The 13,996-nt window shown below is 44.7% G+C and overlaps 1 protein-coding gene across 1 annotated transcript in view; it reads right to left on the reverse strand.

The window, feature by feature from the left end:
• Window positions 1–5,787, reverse strand: part of TERT (telomerase reverse transcriptase) — a 30,625-nt gene extending 24,838 nt beyond the window's left edge. The window contains 2 exon segments of the mRNA XM_058832477.1: window positions 1,956–4,335; window positions 5,364–5,787. Of these exon segments, the coding sequence (XP_058688460.1) occupies window positions 1,956–4,335; window positions 5,364–5,714 (2,731 nt within the window). The 5' untranslated portion in view covers window positions 5,715–5,787.
• Window positions 5,788–13,996: the final 8,209 nt, after the last annotated feature.

Consider the following 13,996-nt stretch of genomic DNA (forward strand, 5'->3'; position numbering starts at 1 on the left):
AAATTTTCAGTTTTCTACTCCATTTAGTTTTTGCTTGCTCCAGGGAAGAGACATTTTCATGTAAATAGAGCACTTAAAAAAGGACTATTACTACACCAACAGAAGCCAGTTAACATCAGGGAAAAATTTCCCTTTCGGCAAATTTTTGAAAATTCTTCTCTAACCGAAGAGTTGCAATATGCAGTTATAATATGCCAATTGAAGCAGGATTCTGATAGATAGCTGCCCTGGAAATAGATTATTTCTCTTCTAAGTTCTTGACAACAGATGTAAACAATGATTACAATTCAGAAAATTATCAAGAAAGCACTACTACTTTTGGATTAGTATGTAATACAGTCTATATATTGTTTTGCATGGAATCTGACCAGACAAGAAGACGGTATTACATTTTTCAAAGATAAGATGTCCCAAATTACTATGAATCAAACACATATTTTATAATAAAGCCTTTTAAATTTTTAACTCCTCAGCATTTTGGAAAGTGTGGTTTTGAACCACAGTTTCTGAATAAAGAAATACTGTTTCCTAGAATTAAGATCTTCTTATGAAAGTGTAACCTCCCTTATTTTTGACAACAGTTCTCAAACATCAGACTTTTGATTTTCCTCCTACACTTGAAAGAACCTATAAGAGTTTCAGAACTTACTGCACCTTTTAACAAAAAAATACCATTTTCAGATCACATTACTGCAGGATCCAAGTACAATACCAAGTACAATAATAAACACTGTAAGCATGTCGCTTAAGGGAGTGCAATCCAAACTGTATAGATGAAGAACAGGAAAATGAAAATGTGCTAGGTCCTACAGCAATCAACCCCAGAACCACGGCTTCAGCCTAGATTTAAATCCTAGGATAGTGTCTGAAGAACAAAATTGAGGAAAGGAAGATTTACCTATCATTTGAAAAGAGGACTAACCAGAAATGGATTCATACACAATCTGGAGCAATCAGCTGTTGTCCTCATGAGAGCTTTTTAGCCAGGGACCGTTTGGCCTGGGGACTTCTGCACCATGATTAGCCAGACTGAAGCAGTGCTCAGTAAGGCTCTCTGGATCCTAGAGAGGGGCTCTAGAAAAGGTGATAGATGATGACAGCCCTTTTCACAAGGACATGCAATGATAGGACATGGGGGAAAGGTTTTAAACTTTAAGTAGGTTTAGATTAAATGTCAGGAAGAAATTCTTTACTGTGAGGTTGGTAAGGCACTGGAACAGATTGCCTGGAGTGGCTGTGTATGTCCCAGCCCCAGAAGCATTCAAGGACAGGCTGAATGGTGTTCTGAGCAACCTGATCTAGTGGAAGGTGTTCCTGCCCATGGCAGGGAGGCTGGAACTAGATCTTTAACGTCACTTCCAATCCAAACCATTCTGTTTGAATGGTTTGGATTGGAAGTGACACTACAACCCCGTATTGAATTGGTCTCATACTCACATCTTTCTCACAGGGTTGATGTGAGGGAGTAAAACAACCTGCTTTTTTGGAGGAACACATGTCACTACAAGTGTCTTGATTTGCTTCTAGTTCTTTCTGAACTCTTAACAGTAACAAACTGGCAGATAGTGTTTATTCCTTACATGCTTAGATCATACTTCAATGGATTTTCAGAGTTACTGCAATTTGCAATAGTAGGAATGGATGGGAAAGGATGGGAAAGTGGATGGAGGGATGGGAAAGGTTTTTATTCAGCCCAGATTCTGACTTTGTTTATGAAAACATCATTCTATTAAACAGCATGAATGCAAACAAGTTTTGGAAGGAAGACAAGCTGAAGTGTCCTTCCACCATCAGTTACAAACACTACTAGGTTTGCTCTCTCAGCTACGGTTATTACCAATGAACTCAGCAATTCTGAGTGCAGATTCAATATCCTCCCATTCCCACCTAAACATGAACACCCATCATCTGACAGCCCCACCACTTATATTTAAGTTCTTTAATATAAGAAGTACCTTTGCCTAGACGAAGCCACATGCAGTCATTCACTCTCATCCTCCACATCAACTCCGGCAACGAAACCTTAGCAAACCTTCCCCCAGAAATGAACATTTTGACATTTTTTAGAAACCGGCACTTGTTGTGGTTTGAACCCCAAAGCTCAGAAGGGATGACCTTCTCCAGGCAATCCCTCACAAACATGTACACCTGCCAGTGGCTGCTGTGCTGCTTGAGGAGCTCCTTGAGGGCTGAATCATGAGTCTCTACCAGGTTTTGCTCCTCACTTGGTGGTGACTCCTCACACACAGATTCTGGAATGGGAGCACCTAAGTTGTCTGGTACATCAGTGTGACCAGACTGACATCTGCTGCTTGTCACACACTTAGCAGGCTCTTTCCCAAACTGTTCTGCTTGCTTCTGAACCTTTGCTTCCCCAGGCAAGGCTGCCCGACAAGACAGCATGATTTTTCTCATACTGATTTCAGATATCCGAATGGGGCAATTTTTTCTCAAGAGAGCTAGGTAAGCACACTTTCCATGGTTCTTTAGCAGGTTCTGAAATGTATCCCTCATTTGCCTGTAGCGTTTGGGCAACCTCTTCTTTCTCCGCTTGCGTTCTGGCAGACTTTGGTTATGCCTTTGCTGCACCCGATTTTGGCTTAAGAATATGGCTTCTATAAGCAGTCTTCCACCTGCCTGAGAGCCCTGCAAGCAATTCAGTACAAATGATTTAGGAAAACATTCTTGGAGACTCCTGCAAGAATACAGAAGAGACTTCCTCTCAATGTATACTGCAGAACTCAGGAGTCTATTTGGTAACTTTGATAATTGAGATTGGGGACTTTCTTGCCCTCTGCATTTTGAAGTACCCTCCATGGGTTTGGTTTGTCCTGAAGGCAACTGAGATTCATACATACGCATCTCTACTCTTTTCCTATGGGATTCTGCTTGCACTTCGGTGTTGGACTCTAAAGGCTTGTTACTCTGAACTCTCTGCAGAAGAGAGCTTTTACCTGCCACAAACTTCCTCCTGCCACAAGATGTGTGAACCAAAGAACGACGAGACACAGTACTGCTACTTCTTTCAGAAATATGGGGGGTTTTAATGACACTTTTGGAACAGGGTGCTACATACCCAGTTTCAGATCTCTTGGAACTACTTTGGTTTACATCAGCAACAAGACTATAAGCCTTTTCCTCTCTCACTTTCTCCCCTATTTTTGCCCTCTTGGCTGGAATTTCAGGTTGTCCTCTACGAATCTTCCTTTCCAGAGATGGAACTGTAGCTACATACCCCGTTTCAGATCTCTTGGAACTACTTTGGTTTACATCAGCAACAAGCCTACAAGCCTTTTCCTCTCTCACTTTCTCCCGTATTTTTGCCCTCTTGGCTGGAACTTCAGGTTGTTCTCTGTGAATCTTCCTTTCTAGAGATGAAACTGTAGCTACATACCCCGTTTCAGATCTCTTGGAACTACTTTGGTTTACATCAGCAACAAGAGAACAAGACTTTTCCTCTCTCACTTTCTCCCCTCTTTTTGCCCTCTTGGCTGGAATTTCAGGTTGTCCTCTACGAATCCTCCTTTTTAGAGATGGAGCTGTAGCTACGTACTGAGTTTCAGATCTCTCGGAACTACTTTGGTTTACATCAAGAACAAGACTACAAGCCTTTTCCTCTCTCATTTTCTCCCCTCTTTTTGCTCTCTTGGCTGGAATTTCAGGTTGTTCTCTATGAATCCTCCTTTTCAGAGATGGAGTTGTAGCTGAAACACATGAACTGGAGCTACTCTGCTTTTCCTGATGTTCAGTAACAGTTCTGATCTGTTTGCTCGCTTTAGAAACAGCTTTTGCAGAACACTGGTCGGTGGGCACTAAACTTTGTCTCTTGTTATTTCCTTCATTTCTCAATCTGAAGACACTATCTTCAAATCTTCGTCTGTATTTCCACACATATAACTTTAGAAGATAATTTCTATGAAACATAAGCCTCTTCCGTATATATTTTATCAAGCTAGTATGTTTGTGCCTTGAGAACCTTTGTCTAACAAACACCAGGGATGAGTCTACATTATGTGAAATAAGTTCATAAACCGGTTGCCCACAAACTTGGTAACAATTACTAGGGGGAACCAGCATAAAGACTGCGCAGTGTTCCAATAAGTACATCATCACATCATCCCCTATCCGGCTCAACAGTGTCTCCCAGAAGCCGCTGATACGAAGAGTTTCCGTGGCAGTATTGGGTAGGTAGCTGTGTATCTTTGAAAATGGCACAACTGGGAATTGAGAACTGTTTTCATCTGGTAAGGAGTATCCATATGCGAGGATGTTCTTCTTCTTTTTTTCACACAGTCTCTGAACGACTCTTGTGGTCACCTCACTCTGACTAGATAACTGAAGAAACAAAGAAAAAAGAAAATTAGCTTTCTTCACTTTATTTCATAAACCATAATATACCCTTTAAATATAAACACACACAAAGGTACACAGCCCTAGACATCAGATTTCAAAACAGTATTAATGATTCAGAAGCATCATACTCAAAAATTAAGATTTTCCAGGCGTAATGCAAGATGTTCACATGTAGCAACACAAGCCGACGACTTGAAGGAAGTCTTTTTAACATCTGCCCTTTTGATCCTGGCTTTTATGCCCAGGAAACGCCCTACACTATTCCCCTTGAGTCCCTCAGCAGAGCTCAGACTCCACAGCCTCCAATGAATCCTTGTTTGCAGATCCACGTTAGCAGGCACGCATCCGTACATACGTGCTCGCGCAGGCTCTAACCTCCAGGGAACTAACGCTAATTTTCTTGAGGCCTCCATTTCCTTTTATGTGAAGGAAAATTCAACTAAACGAATCGGCACACAATTCCAAAACCCATTTAACAAGCTGTCTTGGGTCTGCAACATCTGCTTCCTACCACAGCAGTTTCACTCATTCGGCGCTAAGAAAAAAGCGGTCTTCCCTCTCTGAAAAGCTTTTCCTCTGCTTAAACACCGACCCGCAGCCCGTTCTACCCGCCCTGATCTCTCAAGAGTGGGGCACTCTCCATCGCCAGCCGCTCCCCGGCCTCATTCGGCTTGTTCATCCCTACCCACATGGGCAGGCAGGGAGTCAGGGAGCCCCACGCACAGACCTGCAGCGCTATCCGCTCGCCCTAGGCCGGCACCCGGCTTTTGCTCTCTCCAGCCGCAAGCAGAGGCAGGGGCCGATCCCAGCGCTCGCCGCTGGCTCTGGGGCCGGGATGGAGCGGCGGAGGGCTGTGCGAGCCGGCCAGGCCCGGCCGGCAGCAGCCGCGAGGGGCCAAGGCCGCCGCGCCGCCCCCGCGCACGCACGGAGCGCGGGAAGCGCTGACCCCGGGAAGCCCCGGCAGGGCTCTCGCTGCTCCTCGCAGCCCCTCGCCCCCGGCCCCCTCCTACCTGCTGGAAGGTGAAGGGCCGCGGGATGGCGCGGGCGCCGCGGGGGACGCACACGAGGCACTGCCCCACGAAGGTGCGGTAGCCGGGGACGTCGCCGGGCCGCAGCACCTCGGCGTCCCCGGCGCCGCCGCCCCCCAGCCGCCGGACGAAGGTCTCCAGCGGGACGGCCTCGGCGTAGCAGCGGCGCAGCGCGGAGAGCACGGCCGTGAAGGGCTCCCAGCCCGCCATGTTGCGGCCAGAGAGGGCATGGGTCACCTGGAGCAGCCGCGGCGCCCCTCCGACCGCGCCGCTCGCCCGCCGGGCATCGCGGAGCAGCTGCTTAGCGATGGGTAAATAAATAAATAAAAGCATTAACTGGAGAGGCGGGCGAAAAAGAAACCAGCCAAACCATCCTTTTAAACCTGCGGCGCGGCCGCTGCGTGCCGGTGCCCCCCGCGTGGCCGCGCAGAGGCGGCGGGCGGGGCCGGGCCGGGCCGGGCCGGGTGGGGCGGGGCCGGAGGCCGCTGTCCAGCTCCGCCGGCGGGGAAAGAGAGGGAAGATTCCTCTGCGAGGAACGATGTTTTTCCTCAGGATCAGCACTCCGTTGAGGGTCTGTCTGAAATAAGAGCAGCCGTAGAAGAGATTATGGTGGAGATTAACACACCAAACCCTAAAAATACTGAAGTGGCTTGCCCTGGTTTTTTTTTTTCATCAAACTCATGAATGAAGAAGCCAATCACTTGTGGTAGTGTGAAACCTCCTACTCCAAATTTGCCTTAGTATCTGAAGACTTCATGATAGAAAACTTGATGCCAGACTGTGAAAGGGATTTCAGCAGAGTCCTGGAGAAATGCAGGTCTCTAGGCATGTGTGTTCCAGGTGAGTAAGTAGAAATCCTCAAACTATAGCATGGTTTGGGTTTGAATGGACTTCAGAGGTCATCTAGTTCCAACCCCCTTGCCATGGGCAAGGACAATATCTGTGAAATATCTGTGCAGTAACAGGATTAGGGGTTGCTGGGAGAAATACAGCATTGTTCCCGTAAGGAGTCCTGCCCTTGAGTTCTATCAAGTGTTGGAAAGACATGAACATTATGGTCATCCGGTTGATATATGCTGCTTGAATTTCCAAAAACCTTTGCAAGGAAATGTGGCATGACACATCACAAATGAATTCAATGAACCCAGGACTTCTGAGTAAATGTTTGGGCAAGATGGAGTTAGCATTCTTCCACGGAGGGTGAGGTGACTGTCTTCTACCCAGGCTTCACAGATAGGTTGCTGTGAGTATCCTGCAGAAATATAACAGAGTTCTCTCCTTCCCAAAGATTAGAGAGTATCTTATCTTTGAGAGGAATCATCCAACAGATCCCACTGAGGAGAAGGTTATTTTTTTCAGGTGTGTCACTGGGGAGATGTTAGTGTCCCCATGGTCATGGACAGTCTTGTCCCTAGTAGTGGTGGTGCCATGCAGTGAGTAACTCTCACCAGTGGCAGGGACAGATGTGTAGAAGTTATGGGTCTGCTGAGACAGAGCAATGTGTGCCTTCCATTCCTCAAGCGAAGCCTCTACAGACTAGGGAGTGAGGTCAGCATCCCACTGCTCAAGGAGGACTGGCCTCCTTTCCTACTCTAACAATGAATTTCTTCCTAGAAGCAAAGCAGCTCATCTCGTAACATCAGCATGGCTGAGGAGTCAGCTCCCTGGCACCTTGTGACCTACAAGTTGAGGCATTCCTACATCACTTCCAGTTCAGCACTGCCTGCTTGCCAGACTCTTTCAGCCCTTAACAGAAATAGGCACCAGCTGGCATTCCCAAGGGAGGGAGAGCAATAACACCAGGCTTCATGGGACCTCAGTGGGGCTGTAACTGAAATATTGCACTGCCACTGCATACTGAGAGGCAGGGGATTTGTAGACAGTCTGAATCCATCAGCATCTCCACCTAGGGTAGGGATAAAGCTGATGCCCTTGGTCCAACCCCTGAAGGATCTATTTGACATGTATTTCCCCCCATTTCTCCGTCACTCCAAAGGTGACAGCACCTTTAAGGCAGAATGTTGCCTGTGGAAAACACATGATTCACCATTTCCTGTGAGAAATTTGTTCAGGAAGTAAGAGAAAAAGGAAGAAAAGGAGGTTAATTAATCTCTATCAGCTGCTGGCAGGTCCCAGCCTGTGCCTCTTCCTGATAGTGGCTTGGTGGCAATGACCACAGCAGGGGGAGAGGGCTGCTGCAGCCAAGCTAAAGGGGACTTTTTCCTCTTTCTTTTCACAGGTATCACATGTTTTTCTGTATGTCTACCATTGGGCTAGGGAGACACTTCAGGAGGAAGAGGAGGAATGAAGTAACATGGGAAAAGAAGGTTGCTTTTTTTGGTTTTTGGGGTTTTTTTTTGGAGGGGTGGCAGGATGAATGAAGAAAATAATAGAATCACAGATATATAGAATATATGAAAGAGCTCTATAGAGCTGTCTAGTCCATTCTGCTGCTCAAAGCTGGGTCACTTAGAGCAGATTGCCAAGTGCCATGCCAAATCAAGCTTTAATACCCTCAAGGGTGGAGACTCCACAACCTCACTGGGCAACCTGCTCCACTGCTTTATCACAGTTAAAAAAAAAAATAAAAAAATAAAAATCAATCATGTTTAAATAGGATTTCTTCTATCTTAACTTGTGCCAGCTGCCTCTTATCCTGATATTGGATACCACTGAGAAGAGTTTGGACCCATCTTGTATTTATTCACTTTGATATGATCCCCACTGAGCCTTTCTTCCTTGGGCTAAAAAATCCCAGCTGTCTCACAATCTTCTCATATGTCAGATTGTCCCACTTCCTAATCACTTTAGTGACCCTTAGTGGAAAGTTCTCTGTGCTCACTACAATATATCATATCACTCTTTTACTGGGAGCCCAGATCTGGACAAATAATGGGGTTACAGTTCTCCTCAACAAAACTTATGCTTCAAGGCATACTTAACCTTACCCACACCATGCTTTAGAACCAGTTTCAGTGAAAGGAAAGTACCCTGGGAATGGATGATGATAGTGGAAAGATAAAAATTAAACGCTGTTTTTATTGTCAAGCAACAAAGTGAAAGAAAATGAGATGTTATGTTTGAGATTTTATCCAACTTCAGTAATGGCCATTTAAAGAGGCAAGCTTTCTGCAAATGTGCTTCTATTTTTAAAGCTCCATTTGAAAAGGCTGAAGGAAACTCTTACAAGAAATGTCACAAGATGAAGAAATAAAGTGTCTTTCAAAAACCTGAAGCTGTGTTCAAATAGAAAAGTGAAAAACAAATCAAACAATATCAGATTAGTTTGATGAATAACTTCTCAAAACTTCAAGAAACATGAAACATCAGAAGTGGAACCGCTCGCCAGGAAGTCTATAATGAAAAAAATAGAGAAGGAACACTTAGGACAATCGTGGCAATAGTGAGGAACTTGAGGCTGGCTCCTGTGTCAAATCTTTGCACACAGCATGAACAGTCTCAAGCTTGAGTACTGTGAATTTTGTTGTTTCAAGAAAGAGGAAAGAAATTTTCAAAAATCAGTGAGTCTCTATAATTAGATGGTAATCACCAGTGAGTTTAAAGGAACTCAGTCATTACTCATGTCAAGCCAGAAGGTATCTTTATCACAAGCTATGAAAATATGTAACCTGACATCAAGGATCCCAAATGATATCATGGGGACTACCTAGCAGTAAATCTGAGGACTCAGCTGTGGAAGTTGATTAACCTGTAGTAGAGAATGGATTTAGTGGACACGTGGATAACTATGGCCATTTGGAGGAGTTAGCATTACATCTGCTGATGACATTATACACGGGGACATTCCTTTGGTCAGTTCAGGTCAGCTGTCCCAGCTGTTTTCACTCCCAGTTTCTTGCCCACCCCAGTCTACTCATGGTGGAGGCAGAGTGGGAAAAATAAATCCTGATGCTGCCCAAGCGCTGCTTAGCAATACCAAGATGTGGGGGTGTTGTCTGTTAGTCACAGACCCAAAGCAGAACACAAACAGATTACTTTATAGAAAGGTAACTCTGTCCTTGCCAAACCCAGTACAATTTGTCAGAGTAAGACCCCTGTTTGGCCCACCACATCCAACAGTCTGAGTCATCACTGACTAGGAGACCTTCAGCCAGTGTAGTTGATCTTAGTGCCAGTCTCACCTGAGGCTATTGCTTGAGACAGATCATACAGTCATGTTCCTCTAATCAAGGACATCCCTTCAGCTTAACCAGCTGCTCAGTGTAATCCCTTTTTACAGCATCCGTCATGTGTCATGTCTTTTATCTGCTGTGGAATGAAGCCTGTTGTGACAGTGACTTGCTCTCTTTGTCGGCTTGCATCTGCAGTCTTGGTTTTCTTTCCAGTGGTCCTGGTAAATGGAGAGGTCATTTGGTTCTCTGGCTTGCCCTGTGCAGAGGGCATGTGGTGTGGGGAAACAAGCCATTTCTAGCACTATCATCACAGTTACCAGACTTATATGGGTCTGGCTCTTCCCATGTCTGTTCACCACGATCCTCTGGACTGGGATTCTCCCTCAGAGCCGCAGTGGTCCCTTCACCTCTTAAATGCTTTTTCCAGGCCACTGTGTATCTCTCACTGTGATGGTCCTTGAATGCCATCACTCTTTTAACACCAGCCCCAGACTTATTGTTTGAGTCAGCTTCTCCCTACTTGCCTATTGCTCCTTAAAACAGATGTTCAGCCCTTCCTTTTCTCCCACATTTGCCTCCTCAAAGTCAGGTCTTAATTGCGTCAGATATACTTTGTGCCCATTAAACACCAAACTTTTCTATTCTATTTAATAAATGCTCAGTGCTGCTTTTCACACATAAGTCCCAGTATTTCCTCTCCAAGCTCTTTGATCCTTATCTCAGCCTCTAGGCTGGCAGCCAGCGATGCCTAAGGGTATCACATTTGGATCTTCTTCAGACACATTCTTCCTCAGGTTTCACACTCCCTTTCAGTACTAGTGAGTTTGAGAGGAAATTAATTTTCCATGTGCTCGTTTTGGCTGGGGTAGAGTTAAATATGGTCATACTGGTTATTATGTTTTAAATTTGTGCTAGAAAGTGTCTTGAAAACACAGAGATGTTTTTGTTACTGCTTAGAAATGTTTACAGAGTGTCAAAGCCTTTTCTACTCCCTTCACCACTCCACCAGTGAGGAGGCTGGGGGTGCACAGGAACTTGGGAGATGGCACAGCTGGGAAAGCTGACCCTAACTGACCCAAGGGATATTCCATATCATATAGATTCACACTCAGCATAAAAAGCTGAGGGGAGATTGGGGGGCGGGGGGAGAAGGTGTAGGAGACGCTTCGGGGTGGACGGTCTGAAACACGGCAGAGACCTCTATAGTTGAGTTAGGTGTTAGTAGTTTATTCCAGGGCGTGGGAAAGAGAGAGAGAGAGAGCTTGCTATGAGCCAGCAGATAGAGCTCAAAGCAGGCTCAGAGAGAACAATACAAAAGGGGGTAAAATATAAATACATGAGTTCAAGACTTAAGATTGCTAAGAAAGAGAGTAACAGAACAGAAGTGAGAGAGCCGGGGAAAAAGAGAGAGAGAGAGTGTAGCAAGAGAGTCAAGAGAGCTAAGAGGGCTAAGAGAGAGCCAAGAGAACCAAGAGGGCTAAGAGAACCAAGAGAGAGTAGCAAGAGAGCCAAGAGAGCTAAGAGAACTAAGAGAACCAAGAGGGGTAAGAGAGAGCCAAGAGAACCAAGAGAGAGAACTCTCTTTTACAATTACTTATATAACTTATACCTTGAATATTCTATTCCTTCACTAACCAATCTTTCTAAGTATATTAATACAGTAACATTTGTGTGCGACCTATAGAAATCGCTGCTTTTGCATATTTATCTCAGGGTCCTTTAGACCTTTCCTTGTAAGTCTGGGAAGAGGGGTCTCAGCTTAGTTTTATTGGGGGAAAGAATGTGTTCTGGCATACCAGCCTGGTTTCTTTGAATTATTCAAACCGTGCTTTCATTTGTATTTCTTCCTTAGCCTTTCTGGCTAAAGAGTCATATTTATAATTTCTTTCTAATTCTACCTTCCCAACAAGAAGATGCTCAGGGAGAGGCTGGGCATCCATTGGTTGGTGGCATAACTGCTTAAATTTGAATAATTTTTCTTTTTTGGGTTTCATTTAGTTTTATTTTATTCACTAACCCCTTCTAACCCCCTCTTCTCTAATATCTCATGAGTGGGGAAAACCGGCATTTTTCATACCCAGTTGCTCCCTGGTAACATTTGGCTTGTGATTTGCAGGACCAAAGCATGCAGATGAACCACACCAGTGAAACACCCACCTGGCTTTAGGCTGCTTGACACAGACTAACTGAGGCTAGAGACTGCTACAGGAAAATAGTGCCTGGTAAAAATTTTCAGAGTCAACTTTTCAAAGTCCAAAATAAGAGTAAGATAGTCCACAAGTCTTTGCAAGTGTGCAAGAAATAGAAGGAGGACAAATCATCCTAAAGGCAACCATCAGACCTCTTAATATGGACTGTGGAGCTGTAGAGGAAAAGAGAACCTTAGGGGACAGAAACTGAGAGGCAACTACACCCAAATACATACATAGACTCAAAACTGCTTGCAAGACGTATTATGGGTACCATATGGCAAGAACTAAAAGGACACAGTACCACTAAACAAAAAGCTGTAGCCACCAGGGGAGAAGATATCCTACTCTTTTAACCAAACATAGTTGAAAGTGCCTTTTGAATCTATTTTGCTCCTTCTGATGAAGGGGGTGGGGGGGGGAATGGTTCTAAAAAGAATAATTAAAAAAAAACAACAATGAAACCAGGATTTTTAGGGATCCTCTATAAAAAGGAGCAATAAGAAATAAAATGGCTTAAAGAAAAAGCTGAAGCAAACTGATTAGCTCCAGATAGCCTTAAAAAGGAGTCAACACAGTTCTCCCTTCATACTAAGAGAAAATTCCTAAATAGAATAATAGAGTATGTTAAGTTGGACAGGACCCATCAGGATGACCGAGCCCAACTCCTGGCCCTACCCAGCACCATTCCTAAAATTGACACCATGTGCCCAAAACCATTGTCCAAACACTTGATCTTTTACACTGGTGCTGCGACCACTTCCCTGGGGAGCCTGTTCCAGTGCCCAGCCACTCTCTGGGTGAAACACTTTTTCCTGATAGCCATCCTAAACCTCTCTTGACTCAGCTTCACTCTGTTTACTCAAGTCCTGTCACTGGTTGTGACAATGAAGTGATCAGAACCTTTCCCCTCACAAGGAAGTTTTGGACTGCGATGAAGTCTCCCCTCAGTCTCCTCCTCTCCAGGTAGAACAGCCCAAGCTGCTCCTCATAAAGCTTCTCCTCCAGTCCCTTCACCATGCTCATTGCCCTCCTTTGATGCTAACAGCCTAATGTCTTTTTTCTATATTCCTGTAACCACTGGAAAAGTGCATCAATCCTCACACAGGACCAAACTTCTATTAGTAGGAGAGGGGGAACATTTAGAGACTGGCATTGGGCATCTGGGGAGGCTGAGCTCTTTCTGGCTCCATTTCTCAATACCTATAGTTACATTTATTCACTCACTCAAATGGCTTTACAGGACTGTCAGGAAAGCATAAGCATTAGAATTGTTAGAGTATAAGAGGTTGTGCTGGTAGTGGGCAGCCTCCTGAAGTCCCTTCCCCCATTTTAGATTGTACTATAAGGAAAAGCTGAAAGCGTTAACGTAAAGGGTACCACCATTACCAATAAATTGCCACATTTCACTTCTTCAAGATGAGATTTATCTTCTGAAGGACAAAACTGGAAAGCATGGTGATTGCATACAAACTACAGAATTATTTCTTAATGCTTCTGTTGCCCAGCTGTAGGTGCTGTAGCTGAGTTACTGGAGTGTCATTTAAAAGGGAACATGTACTGGTGCTAAGGCTGCAGCTTAGCAGTATCCACAGCCGCTGCTCCGGAGGGACAGAAGCACAGCAGAGTAGACTTCTTGAACGCTGCTGTTAAGAAAAACTTTACTGTGCTGCTGCTGTTTTGTCCTGTGGCTCCTGGGCAAAGAGTCCAAAGGGTGGAAGGTCACCTCCTGGAGAACAGCAGCAGGAAATGATGAGCAGGATGCAGCAGGGTATGGAAGTGAAGAGTTGTGCAGGAAGAGAGCACAGTCTCTGTCACAGCTCAAAGGCACTGTGCCATGGGCCGCCTACACCCACAGATTCCAGGAGTTGCCTTTTGTCACTTATGTCCTTAGAGAATGAGGACTGCAGTGCTGAGTCCTGGGCAAGAGCAGCTTCCAGAAGCATATGATGGTTTTCTCAATTAATTCTAAAACAGCCCCAACCCCAAATCACAGTCATCTTTTAATTTCCAAAGCCATTACAAGTCTAATGAAGAGGAGAATGTGAGACGGTCACCTAGCTGCTTACAACAGTAAATCCCATTAGAAATGAGGAAGTTTTTAAATTACTCTTGGGACACTTAAACAGATTCTAGATATTGATTATCCAGCATGAGCTGTCCACATACAGAACCACATTTTTAGCTGATTACAACCAGAAAGTTAAAACATGTAATTCCAGTATCTGCAAAGTTACTACTTACAGGTTTTTTACCACTTTCTTTTCCAGAAACAAAAGGTAACTCTTTATCC

This window comes from Poecile atricapillus, chromosome 2, assembly GCF_030490865.1.
Source record: "Poecile atricapillus isolate bPoeAtr1 chromosome 2, bPoeAtr1.hap1, whole genome shotgun sequence".
Taxonomy (NCBI): domain Eukaryota; kingdom Metazoa; phylum Chordata; class Aves; order Passeriformes; family Paridae; genus Poecile; species Poecile atricapillus.